General features: G+C 37.7%; 1 protein-coding gene across 2 annotated transcripts in view; it reads left to right on the top strand.

Annotated features, from left to right (window-relative positions):
- The window catches only part of CHN1 (chimerin 1), a 195,217-nt gene that overhangs the window by 24,289 nt on the left and 143,760 nt on the right, over positions 1–27,168 (top strand). The window contains exons 1-3 of one of the 2 annotated variants that reach the window (XM_027589623.1): positions 6,922–6,955; positions 21,467–21,505; positions 26,481–26,536. In XM_027589623.1, the coding sequence (XP_027445424.1) occupies positions 6,937–6,955; positions 21,467–21,505; positions 26,481–26,536 (114 nt within the window). In that variant the 5' untranslated portion in view covers positions 6,922–6,936. Of the gene's footprint in view, positions 1–6,921; positions 6,956–21,466; positions 21,506–26,480; positions 26,537–27,168 lie in introns of those variants that run through there. The other variant, XM_027589622.1, reaches the window with a different exon arrangement.

Here is a 27,168-nt window from a genome sequence, read left to right as displayed (position 1 = left end):
TTAGAGATGTATTTGAAGCCTGGAAATAATGTTTACAAAATGGCTGTATCTCCTAATGTGATGCAGTGGGGAGTATAAATCATCATCTCTGCAGTAGTAGGCTTGCAGAAATGCTTACCCTGAATCCAGGCTGCCTTCGTGGGTATGTTGCACCTGTGCAGTCGCACGTGGCTCCGCACTCACAAGAACCTTGCTTTTAGTTTAATGCTCTGCTGTTGCCATCATGAAATTCTTAATAATTTTTGAACAAGGCACTTGGAAATTAGGTAATAGGGCCTGCTGTGACTCATGGGGAAATAATCACAGAAATACAGACTGTGGACATTCTCCAAGACAAGGGGTACAAGTTTTTTACAAATGTCATTGTCATGAAATATTCTTTAAAAAGATAGCAAGAAATGCTCTTGCCTAAAGAGCGCTAAGAAGACATGGCAACCAAATGTGATGGGTGAACCTTGATTGGATCTTGTATCAAAAAAACAAAAAACAAAAAAGACATTTTTCATGTACTTGGGTATATTTGATATGTTTAAATCTTGGTATACCACCAGGGTCCTTTTTATTCAGTATTAATTTTTGAGTTTCTTTTTTCAGAAGATCTAACTATTTGCTAGGGGTTTTCTAAAGAACAAAGGAAATTTTACCTTAGAAGAAAAATAGAACAGTATCTTGCAATTACCATGTGGGGTTTCTCTATAAATCTCAGATACATTAAGGGGTTTTTATGATCTTATTTGTCCTGCATCTGGAAACATTTTGCCACTTTATCATTCTAGGAATTATTTCATCATTACTTACCAGTTATTCTCAATTATGCTGGAAATACCCCCTAAAATAATAAGAAAACAGAAGAGCACTGTGGTGGTGGAATACATGCTCACTATTTTGTCCTTGTCCAGTTTTCTTATGTTGCTGCCCAAAGTATTGCATCATCTTTTAAGAAGATACAAAAGAACCTTGGAGACACTATCTTTGTAGTTGTGTTTTGTTAAATTTCATTGAACACACTTCACTGAACACAGTTAGAAATTTAGAACTTTTTATTTCCTGCCCATAATGGCAAAGGAAAATATTTTGACAGAGGAAGACATTTCACAATAGATAAATCAGAAGGAAGATGAAGAGAATAACAGCACTCTAGACTGTAATGATAATGGTTAAATTTATCATACAGAAGAAGTCTCAGAATATCAAGTATCAAGTGATGATATCCAAGGTCCACGATCAGTAAGCCAGCTTACCACCTGTTTTCATAAGTACATTTTTATTGGGAAAGCCTTGCCCATTTGCCTACATATTGTCTAGGGCTACTTTCCTACTCTACAGGCAGAGTTACATAGCTGAGACAGAGGTGGTTTGGCTTGCAAAGCTGAAAACATTTGGCTCCTTACTTGGCTCCTTATAGCCTTATGGAAGAAAACTGCCAGCGAATATGTTAGGTGATTTTTCTCAAACTCAGGAATTGATGAACAATATATGTGTCTAAGGAAAAAGGAAATAAGGTATTCATAACCAGTTAGTCATTCAACAGGAAGAATTTCATTGCATATTTTGTAGCAAGAATCCGGCCCGTCCCATTTCGCTAATAGGACAGTGGACATTATTTTTTCATCTTTCCTGAGGCTTGTTTACCAAAATATACCTGATACAATTCTTAAGTGGACAAATGCCCAAGACAGGTGTGTGTGCAGAAGTGACAGGAAGGAAATAGATGATGTAGAAATGACAGACTTATTTGGATTGGTCATTTTAATTAGTTTTTATAAATCTTTTTTTTTTTTAAAGATTTTATTTGAGAGAGAGAGAATGAGAGATAGCATGAGAGGGAAGAGGGTCAGAGGGAGAAGCAGACTCCCTGCTGAGCAGGGAGCCCGATGTGGGACTCGATCCCGGGACTCCAGGATCATGACCTGAGCCGAAGGCAGTCGCTTAACCAACTGAGCCACCCAGGAGCCCTAGTTTTTATAAATCTAACAAGTTTTGCAGTTATGGAGCAAAGTAGATGACTCTCCTCTCTTCGACAAAATTCTGAGCCATCTGAGTTTTCAAAAAGTGTTATGTTTTGAAGATGTAAGTGCAAGAGGAAAAACCAGAAATAGTTATAAGCTAGAACATTAAGAAGATGTTCTTAGAATATGAAATATTGCATTTTGACAATGCAAGTGCAGGAAAAAGAACCAGCGCAAAATAAGCCAAATTCTATTAAAGATGTACTTGAGACCCGGACTCTGTATTTATAACATGGATATGTAAGTTCATGAATGACTGTTGGTGAGCAGTTAGTTGCATTCAACAGTGATGTCTGTTTGAGGTGTGTTCAAAACAGAAAATACAGAATAAAATTTGGGTTTGTGGGTTTCAATTTTCATTAAATTTCTAATATGTTGTTTTTCACTATCCTTTTAATCTTGAATCAGTAAATTATTCATAAATGACTTACATATACAAAAATAAAAAAGTTTCATGGACCAGATAGTAAATAGTGATGATTATTTTTCCTGGCTTACAGAGGGTTAATTTCTTGTGTGTGATAACAGTATTGTGTGTGTGTGTGTGTGTGTGTGTGTGTAGGAGAATATTTTTATTTTCAGGATATACATGCTGAACTATTTATGAGTGAAGTTTTACTCTAAAATTATCTTGGGGATATATAGAGAGAAGAGGGAGGAAGTAACAAATGGGCAAATGGGTTAGCAATTAGTGAATTTAGATGAAAGATGCACCAAAGAAGGTACTATTCTTTCAGTTTTTTGTAGGTCTGGATATTTTCAAAATAAAAAAAAATTGAGAAAAAAATACACAGAAATTAAAATTGGGTTCTCAAATAGGCGAAAAAAGAACCATTTCCCTTGCCTCCCCACCCTTTTCTTTTAGGGGAAAGACTTGTATTTATACTATAAACATATATATATATTTTTAATAGTTTAGCTTGCTTCTGATTGTATCAACATTTTAACTGCTGAGGAGTAGAGGAATAAAATGGTGAGGTTAATAATATGCTTTTGTTTGCCACTAGGAGTTTTCTTAGAATTTCTTGTGCTTTCAGAAAATATTACATTTACCAGTAAAATGCAGAAATTATCTTCCTTATCTATGATGCAAGTTTGTTAGAACAGTTAATACCCAGTGGGCAGGTCAGCTTGTGTCAATATGTTACCTGTCACTTTTATCATTTTTTTATGGCCTGTTTACATAGAAAATCAAGAGAATTTTCCTTAAAATTACAGGCACATGTTTTATACTGAGAACTCAAATTTTCTGAAATGGTTTGTTTCATATATATATATATACGTATGTATATATATAATATGCATGAAAGAATCTAGTCTCACGTATATGTATGTATTAATGATATGAATGAAATTATATTACTTTACCTTTATTTTTGAGCATTTTGTGCTTGCTTCGGCAGCACATATACTGAAATATTTTCGAGCATTTCATTGTTGTTGGGAAAACATTTACTACCAGTGTTTTTGCATTGACTTTCAAAGGTACACCAAACATTTTAAAATTATGAGAAAACAATTTGATCTAAGTGTCATTTGTGAACTGTAAAAATTCGTTTATTTTTGTTATGATATATTACAAGAATTTTAAGTCTTATTAAAGATAAATAATTCTCCCTTACAGACTGAAAAAGGCACATGAAAAGGTTTTTCCGTGGCTGTCATTTCTCTGTGCTTGATGTTGCCTTGAATCAGATAAGTCTTTTTTCATTTTCCAGTGACAGTGACCTTTTGTTTTCCAATCCATAGTATTCAGCATCCTTGAGGGCATTCTAACAATGTTAGTGCAGTAAAGCATGCAGACCGTATTTCAAACAAAATGCTTGTTCACAGCTGCAGGACATAAATCATTCAGTCTGCTTTTTGAGTAACAAATACTATTGCTTATTAGAAAGCTGCCTCAGGTCTGGGGTTAAACAAAGGAAGACTATTTAGATATTTTAAAATAAACTGATTATCTGGCTTTTCATTTTGGTATAACTATCGGGCTGTAACATTTCATGTGTGAAGTGTGTTGGGCATTGGCACGGTATTCTTTCTGAGTTCTGAGGGAGAAGTGAGGAGAAAAACCAAATGATTTTTTTTTTTTTTTTACATAAGGACGGTTAAAGTATGGTACCTTGAGAGATTTCCAGGTATTCTGTGGACGCGGTCACAGCCCTCACCTATCAGAGCTGGTAGGAATTCACTGAGTTCTAGCTGTGTTTATGTAAAGCCCTCGACTGCTTTAACTCAGACGTTTGTCCGTACAGCTTTAACCAGGCCCTGGTGTTCCCCTGTGCCCCATGCTTGATTTTATATACTTGCCTATTATCATCCTTATGAACAGGTATATCGGCATATATGTCATATATCGTCATATATGTCATATATCGTCATATATGTAATTGTCATGTGCATGGGGGTTGACATCTTATCAGATAAATGTTGGCTGGAATTGAATTAGACAACTTTGACTCCAAATCAGATAGTCACTTTTTGTTAAACTCTTTGCCACTCATGCTACGGAAGGTGCTCAGTAGCTTCGGAAATGCTCATGGCAGAGTGACAGAAAGGAGTATTGTTGTGTAGTGGCTTACGTTATGGCATCTCACATGTTCTGAAGACCGTCTGTGAAAGTCCTACTAGTGACATCCACATTTCTTTCCCTAGAAATGTCTTTAATATCAGTTACCTTGGGAATCAGGTTGAAAGTTTATTGCTAATAATAACAGCTAGTATTCATCTGCCCAGGGTGAGACCCACAATTAGTGAGCGCTAGTAGAAGAGGTGGGTTTCTAAGCGCCCAGAGCCCACACCTGTACCAGTACTGCCAAAGCTAGTAGCACAGGTGAGGCTGGTCCTCACCGTCCCTTCTGAAACCTGACACCTGCCTGGCCGACCACGCATCAGTTCCTCTTCTTCCTGATTCCCCAAGGGTGAAGAGCCCAGCCATCCTGGTTCTTTTGAGTGTTTGAGATATTTTAGAGGAATATCCTGCAACTTTGTTTCAGTCATCAATTTTCCAGACACTGGTGGCTATATTGTCAACTTCTCCTGGTTTCTGCCCTTCCTAAGAAAATTAGTTTCTTTGGGACCGGGCTTTGAGCGGCCTAAGTTGGCCCATTGCTGTCATGCAGCAAGACCGCAGTGCTCTGTGGAATCTAAAATACTAATAACTGTGTTTCATATACATGTTTTCTGTTTTATGATCCAGCAAAATGTTGAATCACTACAGTTCTGTACACCATATGTTGAAGCATAGGCTGTGGTAGAAGGAGGCATGATCATTGGACAGCATCCCACTCAACTCTGGAAAATACCAGTGAGCATAATCACTGTTTTCCAGTATTCTCTTTCTGACCTTAGACTTTTAGTCTGATGGTCCCACGTACAAGAATTTGTGATTGAGGAACTGAAGGGTTCTAGTGTTAGGATAATCCTAGATCACTAGTGAAGCTGTAGAAGCCCTCTTAATGTTCTTCTTATAGTCACTGAAATAAAAGTGAAGATAGAAGACTAGAGAAAGAGAATATCAGTGATTATTATATCCTTATATCCTAGGAACATTTTAGGATCTCCCCAAATTTTGAGAATTTGCTCGCAAGTTCATTTTTTCCCATTGTTGTACATATTGTGCATACTAAGAGGTTCTGTGTTTCTATGTCAGGTCTTCCATATGCATAGCCGAGTCAAAATTTTTCAAACCTTCTCTCTGTTAGGGCTCTGTACCTTAATTCCTCACGGTCTCAACACTGAACACATTAACACATAGACGAACACTCTAACCTGACTTTGTGACCTTCCTCCCAATAGAGTGAGGAGAAGAGTTTCAAGATTTCCCTCTATTCTCTTTGACCTAACTCCCACTATTGATCTGAATGTTGCACTGCTAAACCATGCCTACTGCTCTACCACCACCCACTTCATCTTCTGTTTTCCAGCCCAATCCTAGGTCACTCATCTTTTAATCATCCCGAGCAAAAGTGATTCATGGTTTAAATATTACAGGAAGTAGAAATTTCAAAATTGTAGAAAGTATATATGCATATTCTAGCAGGAATTTTTAGCTTAGGAAAATTCGAAGCTGGGGAAGGATTACTGTTCTTGACCTTATAGGACTCCTTCATAAAATACAGACATTAGATGCCCTTTTTGTCACTAATCCAATCAAGATAACAGAACTTTAGGATATCACCCTACTGTAGGCCTGAGAGGAGGTACTTCTTGGAGTTGACAGATTTAACTCTTCTTTTTTTCTTTTTTTTAAGATTTTATTTTTAAGTAATCTCTACACCCAACAAGGGGCTTGAACCTACAACCCTGAGATCAAGAGTCCCATGCTGTACCTACTGAGCTAGCCAGGTGCCCTGATTTAACTCTGATAGGTGGAAACCAAAGTTGATAGATGGAAACTCTTCTTTGGATGTGGCAACCAAAGAACATCTTTAACATTTCAGTGAAGATTATACTCAAGCTTGAGCTACAGGGAAGCCAACAGCGGGAAGAGGACTTGAATAGCGTCAGGAATGAAGCTGACCATAAGGGATTTATTATCCTTGGAAGCTGCTCTTAAAGCAAAGTAGACATCTCAGCATTTTTATTGTTGATTCCTCAGCTTGTGATAGCTGTCGTACCCTTGTAGGCTACACTTGAAATATTTCCTGAAACATTTGCATTCTGCCTCTGAGAAATTGTCCTGGCTTTTCTTCTGCCCACATGAATCTCCTGAGATTGTCTCCCTTCAATCCCCAATGCACTTCACTTTTTTTTGGCTCCTTCTTAGTGCCTTGATATTTTTAAGCACAGTGACCCGGGTTTGCGCTGTTGGTCTCCTTTCTAACATAGCATGCCTTTATTATAGTATCAGCAGTGGCTAGAAGCATACAGTGCGGAGTCATAAAATCCCAGCACAAGTGCTGGTTCCACCGCTTGCAACTTTAAGCAGATGCCCTCATCTCTCTCAGGTACTGGTTTTCTTACCTATAAAATGGTGATAGTAACAATATTTTATAAAGTTGTTGTTGAGGCATAAGCAAAACAAGTGTCAAAGCATTTTACAAGAGCCGAGCACATTGTAAGTGGTCAGCGCAACAAAATTTATGCTATCTAGTAGTTATTGTCTTAGGCCAGTGGTTCTCAAACTTTTTTAAGCTCAAGAACCATTTGCCCTACTAACCATTATTGAGGAACCTAAAAAAGCATTTGTTTATGTGGGTTATATGTGTTGCTTTTTACTGTATTTGAAAACAAAACTGAGAAACTAAAAAAAATTATCAATTGATTTAAAACTGATAATAAGCCTATTACGTGTTAGCATAAGTAACATATTTTATGAAAATAATTATTTTTAAAGTAGAAGAGTGGCATTCTTTTACATTTTTACAAACTCTTTGATGTCTAGCTTAAAAGACGAAAACTCGGGGCACTTGGGTGGCTCAGTTGTTGGGTGTCTGCCTTTGGCTCGGGTCATGTTACCAGGGTCCTGGGATTGAGCCCCGCATCGGGCTCCCTGCTCGGTGGGGAGCCTACTTCTCCCTCTCCCACTCGCCTGCTTGTGTTCCTGCTCTCGCTGTGTCTCTCTCTGTCAAATAAATAAATAAAATCTTAAAAAATGAGGAAGAAAACCGAGGAAAGCTCCTATCTGGAATCATTTGCTGTAATGTATTGTTTTGATTGGAGTCTATGAAGAAAATCTGGCCTTATACAAGTATGTAGTTGGAAAAGAGGGAAGAATTTTAGTGATCTTTTAAAATAGTTGTGATTATTCTTTGATACTACACTAAAACTTGACAAGTGGTATTTCAAGGTCAGTTGCAATGTAGCCTCTGAAACTGTATCAGTGAACATTTCATGCTGTTACGTTAAAATCCATTGGTTTACCTTGTACTCTGACTGGATCTTTGACCCATGCACGATTTTATACTATAATGCCTTTGTCATTTCAAAAAATATTAGCTCATTGAGTTACGCAGATCTTACAGACGTGAGCACATTTCACTATACAGTGTATTAATAAATTACATTCTTTAATATCACTATCAATCTTATCAGGAAAGTCTTTGAATATTAACAAACTGTCAAGCTCATGATAGTGGATACAGTTTTCTCCAAATTCTAATGTTCACTTGAAAGCTTGAATTTATGGCTGGCAATAAATATTGTCAGTTATTGTCCTTGAAGTGACAAGGTAACTTTGTTCATTTTCAGGAAAATATCTACCAGATACCCAACTCTGAATAGACAGTTTGTCAGTCATTCTTTCCAGTGAAACTGTGTTTATGAAAATTGCAGCTAGTCCAGCTCACAACTTGAATAATCGCACATATTTTTTTCCCCAAGATAACATCATACTGTAGATATGTGTTATGCACACTTACCATTTTATCACATAGAATATTAAAAAGCACATACTGGGGCACCTGGGTGGCTCAGTCAGTTGATCGTCTGCCTTCGGCTCGGGTCATGACCCCAGGGTCCTGGGACTGAGCCCCGCAACGGGCTCCCTGCTCCTCGGGGAGTCTGCTTCTCCCTCTCCCTCTGCCCTCTGCTCATGCGTGCGCGCTCTCTATCTCAAATAAATAAAATCTTAAAAAAGTCATACTCAAGGGTCAAGATTTAATAAAATTAATGGTTTTTAAAATGCTTCATCAAGGACATTTTTAAATGAAACTGAATTTGTTTTTAAGCCATGAGCGTGTGTGGCAATGAAGAATACAGTGACAACTGAAACAGTTTGGTGCCCCTGTATGGTTTTGTGCTGAAGCCCAGCAGTTTTACCCACCACACCTTTTGCACGGATGGTGAGAAAAATAAATAACTTCTTAATATAATTATGAAAATAGTTTTGATCTTGTGCATCCCCTGCAGGGGTCCACAGACCACACTGAGAATTGCTGTTCCAGGCAGTGTGAAAAACAGACAAGAATCTTTGCCCTCATGAGGCTTCCATCTCACGGGAAGAGACGAACAAAGACCAACAAAATTTAGTAAAATGTTCGTATTTTAGATGGTGATAGGTACTAAAGAAAAAAACGATGACAACTAATGAAAACAGAAGAATATGAATTGCCAGGGGATTTTAAACATTTTAGATAGGGTGACAGAGGAGACCTCATTTAGAAGATGATTTTTTTTTTTTTAAAGATTTTATTTATTTATTCATGAAAGACAGAGAGAGAGAGAGAGGCAGAGGGAGAAGCAGGCTCCCAAGGAGCGGGGAGCCCGATGCGGGACTCGATCCCAGGACCCTGGGATCATGACCTGAGCCGAAGGCAGACGCTTAACCATCTGAGCCACCCAGGCGCCCTAGAAGATGATTTTTGAGTAAAGAACCGGAACAGGTGAAGGAGCAAGTCAGGAGAGATACCTGCGGGGAGAGCGTGCCAGTCTGAGGAAGCAGCTAGCTGGAGGTGTTTCTTGTGTGTTTGATAAATGGCAAGGACACCAGAGACTGGAGAGGAGTGGGGGAGGGGAGAGAAGTAGGAGGTGAACCCCTCAAGGTAAGGACAAGTCCTCTAGGATCTTGGGGGGTCATTGCTTCCGAATCAAGGGCATGCACAACAGCCAGGGGGCTTGTGACAATGCAGTTTCTGATTCATAGGGAATCGGGTCCTGCGGTTCTGCATTTCTAAGAAATTACCAGCTGATGTCAATGTTGTGGTTCTCTTTGTAGCAGTCTTGTAGGCAGTTGTAAAGAGTTCGGCTTTAGTCTGAGTGACCCAAGAAGCCATTGGAGAGAATCTAACAGAACAGTGTCATGTTCCGACTTGTGCTTTCCCATGGTCAGCTATAAATATTACTAACAGTAGTGGATTTGGAATGCCTTATCCAAAACCTCTGGTTATAGATGTGCGTTAGAATGTAGAATTTTGCAGATTTTAGAAAGGTAATACATTTTCTATATATGTAATCTATTTTATAACACCCCAGCATTGTCTGAAATTGCAATCTGTAATCATACATTGATAGTTCTGCAATGAAACAAATGAACAGTCACACTCAATGGAATAAGTAAGGACTGTAAATGTTCTTATAGCCATTCAGGTGAGGCTTTTTTTTTTTTTTTTGGCCATCAAATGAGTTATAAGGAATTATGAAAATACTTTTAGGTTCAGGTCAGACCAGTGTGTGTTGCCAAATGAGTAATAAAAATACTTTTACTTTTCAAAGCATTTGGACTTTAGGATTGAGAAAAGGTGGGCCTTTGTTGCTATTATACTTTCAGGTAGTTGCTTTTCCTATCCCCACACTGCAGGAACTTTTAAGACAAATAAGTCCATTACATTTTCATTTTAGGCCTCGTTAGATGCAGCTGTCCACAAGAGAGAGCTTTCATACCCTGGGTCCTGCTCTCAAAAGAAGAAAAATAGGTACCTATCAATTTGGAACACAAGTTCTCATTTCCAAACAGTTTTTTTACATCCTGGCAGCCTTTACTGTCATGTGTGCAGTCAAAGCACATTTAATTAAAACGGGCTGAGCATTTTATTATACCTTGGGACAGTTAGCATGTGCTTAGAATGATCCAGCTCTGCTCATTTTTGCTTAACACAATATTACTTCCATATCTCACTCTGCTTTCTTTCCCACAGCTTTGAGCTGCCTTATTCCATATTTGGCTCCACATCTTGTAATCTAAAGCAAACTTCTCTGTGTTCTTCACAATCCACTTTTTTTTTAAGGGACTGTTTTTTCCAGAGAAGTCCGGTTTAAAAGAAGTGCATTAGGAAATTATCAGTGATAAGATGAGACATGTTGTGATCCTTTCCCATCCCAGTTACCTGTGATGTTAAAGTATTAATAATGGAAGCATTCTCTCTCTTTTCCCCATAGATGTCATTTAAGGTTTAATATATCCATTATTCTGAGTACCTGTCCTCTTGATGAAGCTTGGAAACATTGATGTAAAGCGAGACTTTGAAAAGTTGCTGTTTTAGTGCTTGCTGGCAAAATGAGATGTTGACTCTCATCATTGGAGAATCCTAACTATTATAGGAATCTGTGTTAAAAAAAATAATGCACATTTTAATAAACACATTCTAGTGCAACTCCTAAGCCTGAGAATATGGCGATAGATTCCGTTTGCTACAAAACAATGTTGGTTTATGGGAAAGGTGTGGGTTAGGAATAATTGTCTCAAAGGATGAATAACAACAAAGGGAAAAATACTGTACAAGTTTTCCTGTGAGACAAGAGCAAGGAGGATATACAGTGGACTCTCAGACATTGCGGGGGCAGGGGTGCCCACCTCCCCACATGGGTGATAATCCGAGTGTAACTTTTGACTCCCCCAAAACTTAACTACAAAGCCTTACTAATAGCATAGTCGACTGACAAATATTTTGCATGTTAAATGCATTATATATTGTATTCTTACAAGAAAGTCAGCTAGAGAAAATGAAATGTTATTGAGAAAATCATAAGGAAGAGAAAATACATTTACAGTACTCTACTGTGTTTATCCAAAGAAAATCCACAAATACGTGGACCTGCGCTGCTCACGGGTCAGCTGTATACTGTTTCTACTGAAGGAAGTGAGGGCATTTGAGACGAGAGTTATGGTTCTTAGATGACTATCTAGGAAGCTCCCCACTAAAAGCAGAGTTTTAGTTGATGGTTTTCCAGAACTTATATTTATAAAAAGCAAAAATCCTGCCAAGAGTTTTCATGTGGTTACATTTTTAACATCTGTAACTTCAAGTGCTCTGGATGGTTAAAAGTCTAAGTTGTTGGATTTGGATGAGTGTTAATCAGGTATGTTCTTCTTGTGTGTGTGGTGAAATGTCTATACCACATGGTAGGATGAATTACAAGGACTTCATAAAGAATTAACTCATTGCAGTCTGATTTTAGAAATGTGAGCTATAGAAAAATCAAGTAGAAGGATATACTTTTTTTGCTATTGTTGAGTATTGTGTGTTCTGTTTTTTTGTGGGAGAGGGTTTTAGGAAATGTGTCATGTTATTAGAAGTGAATTTTTTTACTTACCTAATAAAATCCAAATGAAAGCCATCTGAGAATGTTTAGATGTTATTGGATGGCTTGGCAGGAGTTAAATCTCCTCTTGAAGTTCTCTGTTAGAAACCTTGTGGTTAAGTGCGCCTATCTGAGGACTTTCTGTTAATGTGCCAACATGCTAGGATAAACAGTATCAGAAATGATCAGATTTTTAAAGAGAACCTCAGAGAGATAGGACTTGCTGTCTAGAAGAAAAAATAGTAGGTTGGAAAATGACAACCCTTACCTTTGAATTGAGTTGAATGACCCAGTTCCTGTGTATAGCTTTTTGTTTCCTAGTGTATAGTTTCAGTCAGCAGAAAGACTTTGTGTAGTCTGTTTGCTAGGTCTGCCAAGTTGGTTAGAGGAAACATTGCTTAGGTCTTTAATAAAAAGCCAAATTTGAATTTTAAAAAGGAGAGGTTTCCATGTTTGGTTCACATTTCATTCAGGAGGCTTTGTTGGCCCAAGCTACGGGTCCATGGTGAAGAGATGAACACTGCATTGACAAAATGTTTGTGTTTGGAGATCTTTGGTGAAGCTGCATGTGAGCACTGTGGTTGTAGTCAGAAATTTTCTCCCATGTATTAGTGGTTCTGGGTCATTATTCTCTGAAGAATTGAAAACAATTATCTTTGGTTTTAAAAATAGTTTATTTCTGGGGCGCCTGAGTGGCTCAGTCCTTACGCGTCTGCCTTCGGCTCAGGTCATGGTCCCAGGGTCCTGGGATTGAGCCTTGCCCGGCGGGAAGCCTGCTTCTCCCTCTCCCATTCCCCCTCCTTGTGTTCCCTCTCTTGCTGTGTCTCTCTCTGTCAAATAAATAAATAAAAATCTTTAAAAAAAATAGTTTATTTCTGTCAGAATTGTATCATGACACATCAGTTTTCAACTTGGAACAGTTTTAAATGACTTTGTTTCTTCTAAGGGTGAATTTAACTGACCTGATTTGACCATGACTTTGCAGAGTGAATTTTAATTATCTTAGTTGAAATGCTTACTTCCCACGTTTTGAAGCATTTTCTAGGAAAGAAGTTTAGTCAGGATATGAGATACCTAGAAACATAGTGAAGTACTTTTTTGTTTCCTCATTTGTTTAAAATTGTATATGTTATTATGAGCCTTTTAATTTTTACTCTGAATTTTTGTATTCCAAGAAATATATTTCTTTTATTTATTTTTATTCCCCCCCAGAATATATTTCTTTTAGAGTAAGAAGTTTCACTGTTTTCTTTTGTGACTCTCTCAAATATTAACAATAAGAATTATTTGTTATTTATTGTGAATTTTATGCCTTGTTCTTTTAAAAAGATCACTTTATAGTAAAATAGAGTTTTGTGATCACAAGCATCTCATTATTTTAGTATGCCAAAATTTGCTACAGAAACAGAATAGCAACATGTCATTAATGCCTTTCATTTTCTGATTAAAGCAGGACAGGGAATTTCTTGCCAGTTGGTTGAAAGGTGAGTCTTCATTTGAAGGGAAGAAAAGCTCTTTTTCTTGTCAATAAATGTCATTCTTTTTACAGAAATCAAAATTGTTAATTTTCAAACCAAAGGCAATCTGAAACAAATTGCTTTAAAACATTAATCACAGTTTTTGAGGGTTCATGCCTCATTAGTCTAAACCTCATTTAAAATGCAACATAGTCCTTTTTGAGAAAAATCCATCATATTGTTAAAAAGTTGCAAAAGCCTTTTTGGTTTGAGCCTAAAACAATAAACAGTTTAAATTTAACATTCTAGTCTGTTCTACAATGAACTCTTTATTTTTTTAAATAAGCCAAGCAGATTTAAACTTAACCACAAGAATGTTGTTCTAAACCAAAGAATTCGTATAACTATATAATAATACACAACCTATGTGATAAAAAGAATGAAATAATTTTTTTTTGTTCTCTAAAGTCAATCATTTTCAACAACATCCATAGATATATTGGATGTAAATAGGATCCAACCGGAGAGAGCATAAAGATTTACTCAATCACACAATGTTTTAGGTTTAGTATAAAAACAGAATACTAGGGTATTTATAAATAAATTTAATCTTGTCAATCAATAAATGCACACTTTGAGTACCTCCCAAATAGCCCTAATATTATAAGTTATAATATATCCTATCAAAGATATTATCCTAAGTATATTTTACTAAGATTTTGAAATCATTGCTTAAAGATACAGATGAGCATTTTGGAATTTTTAATATTAAAGGAAAAAATGAATATCCTGAAAATATTAATATTTAGAGAAAAAGGCAGCACAGAAGAAAATTATAGGCAAAAGCAATTTTAACACTAGAACTTGTTTAAATCTGAATCTTTGAGTTTTGAAAGTGAGAAAAAATTGGAATAATTTTTCATAGACATGATAAAATATGTAAAAGTAAGATCTCTTTGACTCACAATTCTAGCAATTAACCAAAAGTAAAAGAAAATTCCATTATGAAACTGTTCTCTTTTCCTTAATGAATGCCTGCCATTCAGAAGATTCAGTTAGAACAGGGAGAAGAGGTAAATGAAGACCTGCATAGAGATTCTGAGGGGAATTCAAAGACTCTGTAGGAGGATGGGACCTTATGATGTCTAAAGTTGCCACAAAACTTGTATCTGATTTCCAGGCCTCTCAGACTGGGAATAAGATTTCTCAGGTAGTGTATTCATTTCAAGAGCCCACTCAAAAAATTAGCCAGTGGGGTTTGTTAAATGGGACTTTTCTCTATCTGAATCAGTTTCCCCGTTTTCTGTCCTACAGATAGTTAACTTATACTTTTTGTTTTTAATAGTGTTTTCCTTCCTTACAAATGTAATATATTCAGAGCGCCTGGGTGGCTCAGTCGGTTAAGCGTCTGCCTTCGTTCGGCTCAGGTCATGATCCCAGGGTCCTGGGATCGACCCCCGCATCGGGCTCCTTGCTCAGCAGAGAGCCTGCTTCTCCCTCTCCCACTCCCCCTGCTTGTGTTCCCTCTCTCGCTGTGTCTCTTTCTGTCAAATAAATAAAATCTTTAAAAAAACACCAAAAACAAATGTAATATATTCATTGTATAATTTTTTTAAGACCACATAGACGTATAAGGCACGTAAAGTCACCATCTAGAGAAGGCTTACTCCTCCTGGTTCTGGGGAAAAAAAATTGCCCAAAGGCCTAGGGGATCCATTGTATGTATTAAGTTAACTTCTCTCCTGTGCTTCTAGAGAGACACCTGTCCAGGGGAGAACTGAGAAAAGAGTCACTCACAACATTTTCTGTGCTCTGTGGGTCGGATGAGGAACCTGGGTGAGAAAGGCTGATCTAGAGAGCACGACTGTTATTTAAATGAGTGTATGCTGTTCTGTATCTTTCATATTCTCTCTCATTGGCCCTCTGCCCCCATATATACACACACATACATCTTTTCTTTCATTTCTTAAAAGTGCGATCAGGGGCGCCTGGGTGGCTCAGTCGTTAAGCGTCTGCCTTGGGCTCAGGTCATGATCCCAGGGTCCTGAGATGGAGCCCCGCATCGGGTTCCCTGCTCAGCGGGGAGCCTGCTTCTCCCTCTGCCACTCCCCCTGCTTGTGTTCCCTCTCTCGCTGTGTCTCTCTCTGGCAAATAAATAAAATCTTTAAAAAAAAATAATAAAAGTGCGATCGGACTGTACATACTAATCAACTTGGCCTTCATTTTCCATACAGTTCACTGGTCTCTTTTTTTCCTTTGTTTTCCTGCATGTATTTGTTTAGAATTTGCTTTCAGTCATAGAGGAGAAGGTCTCCAACAGAACCTGTCTTTTTACTTTCCCACTTGCTTAGACACAGTGCAGTCCGTCTCAGACCTCACCCACCACCTGTGACTTCTGAGCTCATTACTCCACACCTCCTCTGAGTCTTTGCCCCATCTGTTTTACTGGCTCTTTCTTCTACCTTTGGCCTTCCTGCTGCTTGGCTCCTTTTCTCTAACTCATGAGAATTGGTCTGGGCCTGACTACAGTACTCCTCTCTCTGTAGACATCAGAGTATTTAGTGGGAAGTAAGTAGCAAGCAGAAGAAAACACATTTCATTACTTCTGGATGCTTCCTGGACAACTCAGCCTAGGACCCCTCCAGTGCCTGAGTCTCAAGCTTTCCTCCACATGTCTTTTATTTCAACCAGTATGCATTATTTGCAGTTCCTCAAACACTTCCTGAACTTTCTTGTTTCTGTGCCTTTACTCACTGTGTTCCTCTGTTCAGAATGCTGTTCTCCCTCTTACTTCCAGTCTTACTCCCTTAGCCCCTTGACTTTAAAAATCATCTGTCTTTCAAAGCCCTCATCAGAGGATACCACCTCTGTTTTTCCTTTTTTGGAACTCTGGATAAAAGTGATTCCTTCTTGGGGCGCCTAGGTGGCTCAGTTAAATGTCTGCCTTCGGCTCAGGTCATGTTCCCAGGGTCCTGGGATCGAGTCCCGCATCAGGCTCCCTGCTTCGCAGGAAGCCTGCTTCTCCCTCTCCCACTCCCCCTGCTTGTGTTCCCTCTCTCGCTGTCTCTCTCTTTCTCTGTCAAATAAATAAATAAAATCTTTTAAAAAAGTAAAAAATAAAAAAATAAGTTATTCTCAAAGTGTGGTTGGGGAAACCGCTGGGGTCCCCAAGTTTTTTTCTGAGTTTCTAAAAGTCAAAACAGACGAATAAGAAGACAACATTATGTGCCTTTTTCACTCTTGTTCTCTCACAGGTGTCTAGTTGAATCTTCCAGAACGTACATGGCAAGTGATATCACAATAGATTAAATACAGAGGCAGGTATGAGAATCTGTCTTCAATTAGAGCAAACATTAAAGAGACTTGCAAAATGTAAAACTAATTTTCTGTTTTGAAAAATAAAGTTATCTTTTATAAAAGTGTTAAAATATAATTTTATATTTAACAAATTAACAAAAATTTAACAAATAAAAATTTAAAACAAATGAAAACAAATTATGTCACTTTTAATTTCTAATATGGTTAATATCAGTAGATATTAAAAGCTCCTTAGAATGCAGATTTTTGAAACCAAAAGTTTGAGAACCACTGGTTTAAAAGATGTAAAATATTTAAAAGAACAGGCTTTTAACAGAGTACAAGATGAAGTCCTTTTGATGTAGTCAAGGTATCTTCATACTGGAATATGTAATAATTGATCATATTGGTTTCCAGTTGTTGGGTGTTTAGGTTGAATACAGTTTTTTGTCTTTTTTTTTTTTTTTAAGATTTATTCATTTATTTTGAGAGAGAGAGAGAGAGAGAGAGAGAGAGTGAGCATGAGCAGGAGGGACAAAGGGAGAGGAAGAGAGAATCTCAAGCAGACTCTGTGCCAAGCAGCCCAATGCAGGGCTGGATCTCATGACCCTGAGATCACGACCTGAGCCGAAACCAAGAGTTGGAGGCTTAACAGACTGTGCCCCCCCAGATGCCCCCCAGGTTTTTAGTCTTAAAAGTAATATTACAGGGACACCTGGGTGGTGCAGTCCATTAAGTGGCAACTCTTGATTTTGGCTCAGGTCATGATGTCAGGGTCATGAGATCGAACCCCACGTCAGGCTCTGCCCTCAGCATGGAGTCTGCTTGGGATTCTCTCTCTGCCTCTCCCTCTGCTTGCACTCTCTCTCAAAGAATAAATAAAATCTTAAAAGTAATATTGCAGTGATATTCTTCTATATTGCTATTTTCCAAACATACTTAATTGTTTTACAATAAATTCCTAGAAAGAGAACAGAACTGCTGGGTCAAAAGGTATCCAGAAGGAATTGGCCTGACTTGTTATATAAATTCAGGGGCCAGATTTGCTCCCCTGTTTGTTGTTGTTAATCAGTGCCCAGTTAGCAGGAAGTTAAGTGTCTTCCTCTTTAGGCAGCCTCCTCCTCTTGCACGTTTGAGCTCCAGGAGTCTTACTCAGCCCCACAGTGGCCCCACCCTCTTCCAAATGCCGGAAAGAGAGCTGCACGGTAATAGTACGCCGTCTGTCTTCCTTATCTTTATCACACTCTGTCAGTGTTAAAGACCAGCCCCATATTGTTTGTTCACAGTTGCTTGTCTAACTGCTGCTAGGATGCTGTTTCTGGTCAGACTTGGCCCAGGTCACGGTAGTGACCCCACTTGGGAGGTCCAGATTGCAACTAGTTCATTTTCTTATACTCAACGATTCAATGCCAGGGAGGTTGAGGACACTTCTCTCATCAGCCCCATACTGGGTCAGAATCTGTCTTCCCTAATAAACCCATAAGACCTTTGGGTGGCCCTACATCACCAGTTTCAGTTAACCCATTTTCAAGGTCATTTTATTTCAGGAGTGTCCTTGTCTTTTCTTGCCAGCGTACTTGGTTTGGGCTATGAGTTTCTTCTGTAACAGAACTCTTTGAGTCTGAGCAATCAAAGATTAGGGTATTGTTTCTTCCCTTCCAGAAGAACTTAGGGTCCTGGCAAATCAGTCTCCCCAACTCTAGCAACTAATTCTGCTCACCAAGAGGCTGGGGCATGTTTTTCTAAACCATCTAACCATGCTCCCTCCATGGGCTCCTTTCCCCTGAGTTCTGAGGACAGTGGTGCGCTTACCCATTGCCTAACTTGGTCAACAAAAAGACCAAGGTGACCTAAGGTCACTACCCTTAAACATAAGAAAGATTGTCATAATTTTTAAGTTTTCCTTTAAAGAGAATCTTATTTGAACTCTGCCGCAACAGATGCCCATTAAACACTTTTAAAGGCTTAGGATTTGTATAGCTAATTGCACTCCAGAGAAGTTGTGCCAGTCTACACTCCCATCAGCAAAAAATAGATTGCTAGGAAAAGACATTTATTTATTTATTTTAAAGATTTTATTTATTTATTTGACAGAGAGATAGAGCACAAGTAGGCAGAGCAGCAGGCAGAGGGAGAGGGAGAAGCAGGCTCTCCACTGAGGAGGGAGCCTGACGTGGGGCTCTATCCCAGGACCCTGGGATCATGACCTGAGCTGAAGGCAGACGCTTAATGACTGAGCCACCCAGGCACCCTGGAAAAGACTTTTAAAACCCAAATTTCACTCTTAAAAGTCCCTAATCATTAGAATTGTTTTAATATTAAGGGAAACTTAAACTTTTCTCCCACTATTTCTTGGTTACTTGCTAAATGTTTATTTTATTTGGTCACAAAATTATGATCTGTAGCATCTTGAATAATGCTTTCTATAATACAGTAGGTATACAGGGAAGAACAAATTATAAGAAGAGAATGCACAGCTGAAATCATTGACAATGGCCTGAGGCTAATATGGTAACATCACTGTGTTTTTAAATTCACTTTTGGTGAGGGCAGGCCATTTACTAAAGGCCTCCTAATTGCAGGGTGCTTTACGTATGACACCTAGTTTGATCCTCACAAGAAACCTGTGTTGTTACTATTCCCATTTTAGATGAAGTTACTCTATAGATAAAGAATAAGATTCAGAGAGGTAGTAAATTTCCTGAAGTCACACACCTTTAAGTAAAAGTTGATGCTCCCTAAGAAAGCCCTATCTAGGACTAGATACACAATTCCCCAGAGGCAGGATTTTGAGAATTAGCCTCTTTCTCACCTTCTCCAACGTCAAAGCAATCTACATAAGGCTCTCACTGCTTCCATCCAGGCTCTACACAGGGTTTGTGAGGAATTAGGGCCAATTACCAAGTTAGAGGGCGCAGTCCCAAAGGCTTCCCTTAATTCTGACACCACCTGCAAGTTGGAGGGGGGTTCCCTCACACTCCCCTCAGGCTCGATAATTCACTGGGAGGACTCATAGAACCCTCTAATCGCTGTTAATACAATCATGATTTATTACAGGGAAAGGTGCAAATTGAAATTTGCCAAGGGAAGAAGCCCATAAGTTAGGGTCCACGAGAAGTATAAAATGTGGAGCTTCCCTTGTCCTCTCTGTTTAAAACGGGCCCCCCACATAGTACTGAAGTGATGTCTGGGTTTGCTAAGCTCAAGAAGGCTGTGATGTATCTTATGGAGAAAGATATATGTGTTAGATGAGCTTCCCTGAGACATGAGTTATAAGTGCTGTTGACTGTGAGTTCGGTGTTAATGAATCACACTGTTTATTATAACTAAGATGTCTTTAAACAGAAACACAAATAAAACAAGGTTATGTATTGATCGGCTGATGAGAATGTTGTGACCAGAGGCATCCAGGAACCTAATCTTGTGTTTTTCCTTAGGAGCAATGGTTCAGTGTTCACTTAGTGTTCAAGGTGCCTCTGTAGAATATAACTACGACAAATAATGAGGGTCAACTGTATTTGTTGCATTACTTCATTACTCATTTATTCATGTAATCTTTTATTCATTAAAAAACATATTTGAGCCCTCCTACTGAGGGCCAAGCAATTTCTACATGACTTAGAATTTCCTTTTTTTATTCTTATGCCTATTATTAGTAGTCTTGCGGCTCCAAATATTTGTGTGGTTTATAAGTGAACTGTTAGTGTTTTAAAGGTTGAGGGGAATGATGAGTCTATTATCATTTTTACTTAATCTACATATGCTAAATTCAGCCTTCTCAATAAACTTTCCAGAAATTTTCTTGCCTCCTTGGAGACCAGGATTTTTTTGGACCAGATTCCTTAATGGGTTTATGTGGGGTACCAGCAGAACGAGGTGGTGCAGCTGGCCACATATTCCCACACCAAGTTGCTGTGTCTGCCAATTTAGCTACGTGGTCTTGTAGGCAGCGCTTTTGAGCAGCAGAATTATTACTGAGCTGCACTTTACTGATGAGATGCCAGACCACACCGGTGCCTCTCCTTTTTCTATTCTCCCCATCTCCCTCATGTGTTTGTATTTCCAGCTCTTTCCACCTCCTCTTTACACTGTCTCCTATGTCCTCTTTCAAGCAGTGAGGGCAAATGGACTGAAGAGCAGAAGTTCACCTCATGTCCTTTATGGCTCCCTGGATGCACTGTCTTCCAATGGAATGTTTCTCATTTCTTGGTTTTGATTGTCCATGACGTATGAAGAAGTACCTTGCTTCTCTTCTCTCCTGATGTTAATAAAACCATTTACACTGGAATCCCCCAAATGTGATGGGGGAGGTACATTTCTGAGGATTAAAAGTGTTATCTGGTCAATATTACTGAAAAAGAAAAATTCCAATGATTTCAGGGGTCTTTCAGTGAAATAGTTATAGAGTTATGCCCAAAGATATAAAGACTTATTGACTGTTAGTGACTGTGAGAAATGAGTGCCTGTTGTAAAAATTAACCTTGGTGTTTTTATGTGATAACCAGTTGAATAAATATAGTAACTTTCTTTGAACATCTTTGTGAAACTGTACTCCACAAAGTAAGGACCAAGAGCAAAAAACCTCCGAATGCCCTTTAGAGTCTAACACAATGCCTAGGACACATAGACCTCAACAAATATATATTAAGATATGATTAAATATATATTAATTTAACTTAATTATATTAAATATATGTGATTAAAATATAAATATCAATAATGTTAATTTGGTATTTATTCTTCCAGATACAGATGAATATAGACCTCCTGTTTGGAAATCTTACTGTAAGTATACAAACAATTTTAAATTGTGTGGGTTATAGTGCTTTATAAGTGATAGAGAAATAATAAGATCATTAGATAGGAAGATTCATTTCATTTTATACACATTATTGAAAAGTTAATTTACAGCAGGATTTGGGAATAGCATAGATTTGGGAAAACAGGCGTGTTTCCGTAAGGTCTATGGTTTGCATGTCTGGAATGCATCTCATCCCTCTGAGTTTACGTGGAATTCCATATTGAACTTGAGAACACTTGTTGACATTGGCTGATAAAAACTAATGGGAGGAGAAGCTAACTAAGAATTCAGGCAATGCAATTATTCTCACATCCTAATTCTTTGTATGCAAAAGGATTATGTAAGTGGTAAGTCAGGAGGCTATCTTGATAGAATGTGTGGGTGAAAAGAGTGGGTTTTTGTGTGTGTTTGGTTTTTTAGGAATTGCTTTCCCGAATACAAAAGAGAGACATTTGAATTCTATATTTCTCTTTATTTTTTTAAAAAAAATTTTATTGTTATGTTAATCACCATACATTACATCATTAGTTTTTTTTTTTTTTTTTTAAATTTTTTTATTGTTATGTTAATCACCATATATTACATCATTAGTTTTTGGTGCAGTGTTCCATGATTGTTTGTGCATAACACCCAGTGCTCCATGCAGAACGTGCCCTCTTTAATACCCATCACCAGGCTAACCCATTTTCTGTATTGCTCTTTAAACTTTGCGTTAGAATAAAAATCTTTTCCAAAGAGTCTAGGTTCTCAGCCCTTTATTTCCCCTTCCTTGCTTCCTAGAGAATATTATTTTTTCAAGTAAAAGATATTTCAGATTTTTAAAAAGTGGAAATAGGATTAGTATAATGAGAGTAGCTTTGAGAGGCAATCCATGAATGCACTACTGCAGACACCCGTACTGGAAGTTTTTGTTTATCTCTGGACTTGGATAAGCAACCTAAGAAACCTGTACTTTAAATATACATTTTTAACATCTTTGTAAATGTTGAGTTATCCTAAATTTGGTATTTGTAAGTTGCTGCAATTTGCTGACTGAAGGAGCAGCAATTCAGATTCTTGGCTTTATGTTCCCAGAACAACAGATAGTTTTATTTTAATAGGTTGCTACTTTGGGCTAATTATAGTAAGCAAAATATGAACAGTCTCTAAAAATATTGCCATAGAGGCTTTTTCCCCCATCCCTGCTGGTGCCTTTTTATTTCTGGGGAGTATAGTTCAAAGAATGTATAAAAATGACTAATGTTCTTTACTTCTTAAAGATTTTATCTCATAATCTCATTGGCTAGAAGCCTATTTAAAATTCTTGTCTGCATTTTTTGGTTTTCAGTTTACCTTTGTTCCCTTTGCTCTGACTTGTACCTTGCACATTTTTGTGTAAGAGCATCACATTGTTATTAAACCGTGGTGGTAATTTTTTTCCCCTTGAAGAATATTGAGCACTAAATGTATAGGTGATTTGTATTTTCTGCATCTCTACATGTCTTACAGTAGCTATCATGTTCTTAAAAATGACATTTTTTTTGGGTGACAATTCTACTGAATTTTATAGTTTCTTTTAGTAACCTCAATGCCTGAGCTCCACCCCACATAATTCTAAAAACTTAAAAATATGAACCAATAGGAAAATAGAACTAGCAAGATGTCTAAGTTGAGGACTCTTTTTACATAAATATAGTTTTATTGTCATTTTTTAAAAGATTTTATTTATTTAGAGAGCTTAACCGGGGGGGATGGGGGGAGGGGCAGAGGGAGAGGGAATCCTCCAGCGGACTCCCCGCTGAGCGCAGAGCCCTATGCGGGGCTGGATCTCACAGCCATGAGATGGTGACTTGAGTAGAAATCAAGAGTCGGACACTTAACTGATTGAGCCACCCAGGCGCCCCTAGTTTTGTGGCTTTTTGATACGAATTGCTTGACTTTAACCAGGCCCCCAACCTGTAATAAATGAGGCAAGTGAGCCAAGTGCCAACGGAGGGCGAGTAGAGCATGGATGCCCCTGTTTGCAGGGAGTGGCTCATAATTAGCTCCCCTTTATTGAGCACTTGCTCTGATGTTGTCTTATTTTTCAGAAGTGGAATTCTCTTTTACCTTTGTTGTTACTGTTAAATCTCTTTTTTTAAATGTTAAAAACAAATTTAAATTTAGAAAACAGCAAACCAAACATGTGGGCCAATTTTGACCTCAAAATACCTATTTGTGATCTCTGAACTTCATTAACAATGTTTTGTTACTGTCTCCAGGTACTGAGAAATTCATTAATAACTATATAAGCGTTGATACTGCTAAGGCGATTGAAAAATGTTAAGTACTTTAATCATATATCTTCTCATCTTGAATTTAGCAGTTAATTTTTGGTGAATCATTTAATGATTGTGCAATTTAAATTTCCGCTGAGTTCCAGTTTAAATTACCAAGAATTCTAAATTGAGAAGAGCCTGAATTAATTAGTCTTTATTACGGTGATCTTTTTAATGATCTTTTTGATAGGTATTCCTTGAATTCATATAGTTACATTCAGTTCTACAATATCTGAAGGCCCCCCTTTCTCTGTTATTTGTTAAAAATGTGTCTTAAAGGTAGACTAACCATTGGTAGCAAATGAGGAAGCATTTGTGTAAAAATTACTCCTCTCCATGAAGCCCAGCTATACCCTTTGAAATGCTGATTAAAACAAAGGCTAAACCCCCCCCACCAAAAAAAAACAAAGGCTAAAATTCTCATGTGAGGATATTGTCAACTCCTTTTTTCAAATTGGCTTATCTTAATGTTTGCTTAGTGAATAGGTAAATCCATTACTGGTGATAACCATATACTTCAGTATTTGTGCTTTGAATCAAAATCAATGTTTTATATTCTCTAATAACTTTTAATGTCCTCTTGGCTACCATTCAGTTCTCATAATGGAGTTTCCATAGGTGACAGTACTTTCCCAAGCATTTTCTTGACAAAGGAACACAACTGATCTTTTGAGGATTACTGATCAACGTGGAAATGTGAACTGGATTTTCACATGGAATAGTTACCAATATGGAGGAGTGGACCTGAAGAATCCTCCCTTTTTTCAAATCATGTGTTGGCTCCTCTTAGGGGGATGGAGATTTATCTGAGCGTATGTGGTGCTGCGTGTGTTTTGTCACTCTCAGGGCTGGATGGACTTGGTCTCTGTGCTCTTTCTTCCCCTTCTCCGAGGTCTCAGGACCACTCCCTCCATATCATCTCTTTATCCTTAACAGTGTATTCACAGGGATATTTTTGAAAAACTGACTTTCACGGTAAAATATGGATGTCTGAAACTATTTTTAATATATGACATCTCGGGCATTTTTGCAACCAGGAGGGAAAGACAAAGGAATTCATTTCTATCAGTAGAATTTCAAACATTACTAAATGAGAGAGTGGGCTTTGTTTGTTTTTTGATTTTTAAGTAGGAAAGCTGTGTCTTTTTGGTACCTTTTAAATTCTAACATTCTCCTGGTTTTGGTGATGTATTCAAGATGCATCCTAGCAACCAAATATTAACGTAAAAAATTGTATGTATTATCAGTCACCTATGTATAATAATACCTAGGTGTTTTCTAGGTGGTAGCAACTATTTTACGCCTCTTACGTATAATAACTTACTTAATTCTTTCAGTAATCTGTGAAGTAGAAACTATTATTATCTCCATTTTACAAATGAGGGAAACTGAGGCACAGGATGCAGGGTTAGTGGCAGAGCCCCCGTGTTCAAGCCCCAGGTGATCTGTTTCAAGAGTTCAGATTCTTAACTGCCGTGGTACATATCCCTTTCCCAAAGCACTACGGCACAGCGAGGCGTGTCTGTATGTGCTCGGTGTGTATTTTGTGTATATATGTATAGTGTAACTAATTGTGTTTCCATATGTCCCTATGATAAATATGAAAGAATATGATCAGAAGTGGAGTCTATATAATGATGTCCAGTTGAAATTTAAGTCGTTCATTATCTGACAATCGCGGAAGTCTGGTTAGTTTGATGTTATGTTGACAGAATGCCTAAGTATTTAAGTACATTATTAACTTACATTCAGTTATATGTGATTATATATGTAGAAATAGAAGAAAAACTCCCTCCAAGAGATAAAGTTAGATATACATAAACATACTCTCTCTGATGACTACCTACCACTTTCTGTTCTTTATTCTTCATTACAAATCAGAAAGCCTGAAGTGAGGCTAGAATGTCATTGTATTGGTGTCATTTTCATGGATTCATTTTCAGATACCCTAAAAATTACCCTCTCCTTGGCAAGTTACTTCAGTACCTGAATTCTTTCTTGTGCTGCATGTGGCTCTAGTTGAAGAAGTGGCGGTAACTTTGGCTCAGAAATTTTGTTTTTAGGGGAGATTATCTTTCAAGATAGATGTTTGCGGTATAAATAGGGGAGAAAAGCAGCACATCTGTTACTTCTAACATAAGTCCCAATTTTAGTTTCAAGTTTGACATGTAATAATGTGCTTTAAGAATATATAACCATTATTGGCTTATATGAGAGACATGCTTTATGCAATACATCCACCAAGAATTGGGGAAAATAAAAGACCAGATTATGGAGAACACAGCCAAATACCCAGTACTGATTTGTTACAAGGTAAAAAGACATTTGTATGGATTATGATTTTTCTATTTATGCTTGCTTTTGGGCTTTCACTAAGTTTAGTTTGTTTTACTTTCTTTGCATTGCTCTTAACAAATTTTAATTTAATAGCAAATAGGACTGTACCCGTTTTCTTGGGAATGTGAAAAAGCAGCCAGTTTGTGATTCCTAATATATTCAAACTTCTACGAAAGGGAAATTTAGGATTATTTGTAATAGCAGAATATTAGAAAAAACCTGAATGTTTGTCCATAGGAGACCAATTGAATAAACTATAACGCTTAAAAGAGTAAGGACAATTTCTGTGAGCCCATATGGAATGGTTTACTTTCTGTCTTTACAGTGTATCAGTTGCAACAGGAAGCCCCTCATCCTCGAAGAATTACCTGTACTAATGAGGTGGGTATGATGAAACTGTTACAACAAAATGTCTCTCAGTCATCTGTTTCCTGAACTTTGACCTTACTCAGTAGCATGTTATTTGTGGGGTTAGCCAGTTATATTAGCATCAAGAAATTGTACTTGAATGCATTTTTCTTAATATTCTTCTCAATTAAAATAACTGCCACTTTTTTCCTATTTTTTTTATTATGTTATGTTAATCACCATACATTACATCATTAGTTTTTGATGTAGTGTTCCATGATTCATTGTTTGCGTATAACACCCAGTGCTCCACGCAGAACGTGCCCTCTTTAATACCCATCACCAGGCTGAACCATCCCCCCACCCTCCTCCCTCTAGAACCCTCAGTTTGTTTTTCAGAGTCCATCGTCTCTCATGGTTCTTCTCCCCCTTCGATTTTACCCCCTTCATTCTTCCCCTCCTGCTATCTTCTTCTTTTTTTTTTTTTTTTTAACATATATTGTATTACTTGTGTCAGAGGTACTGTGCTGAGTGAAATAAGTCAATCAGAGAAAGACATGTATCCTATGACCTCACTGATATGAGGAATTCTTAATCTCAGGAAACAAACGGAGGGTTGCTGCAGTGGTGGGGGGTGGGAGGGATGGGGTGGCTGGGTGATAGAC

Source organism: Zalophus californianus, chromosome 3 (assembly GCF_009762305.2).
Source record: "Zalophus californianus isolate mZalCal1 chromosome 3, mZalCal1.pri.v2, whole genome shotgun sequence".
Lineage (NCBI taxonomy): Eukaryota > Metazoa > Chordata > Mammalia > Carnivora > Otariidae > Zalophus > Zalophus californianus.
The sequence above is the reverse complement of the archived record's forward strand: the minus strand, read 5'-3'. Positions and strand labels throughout refer to the sequence as shown.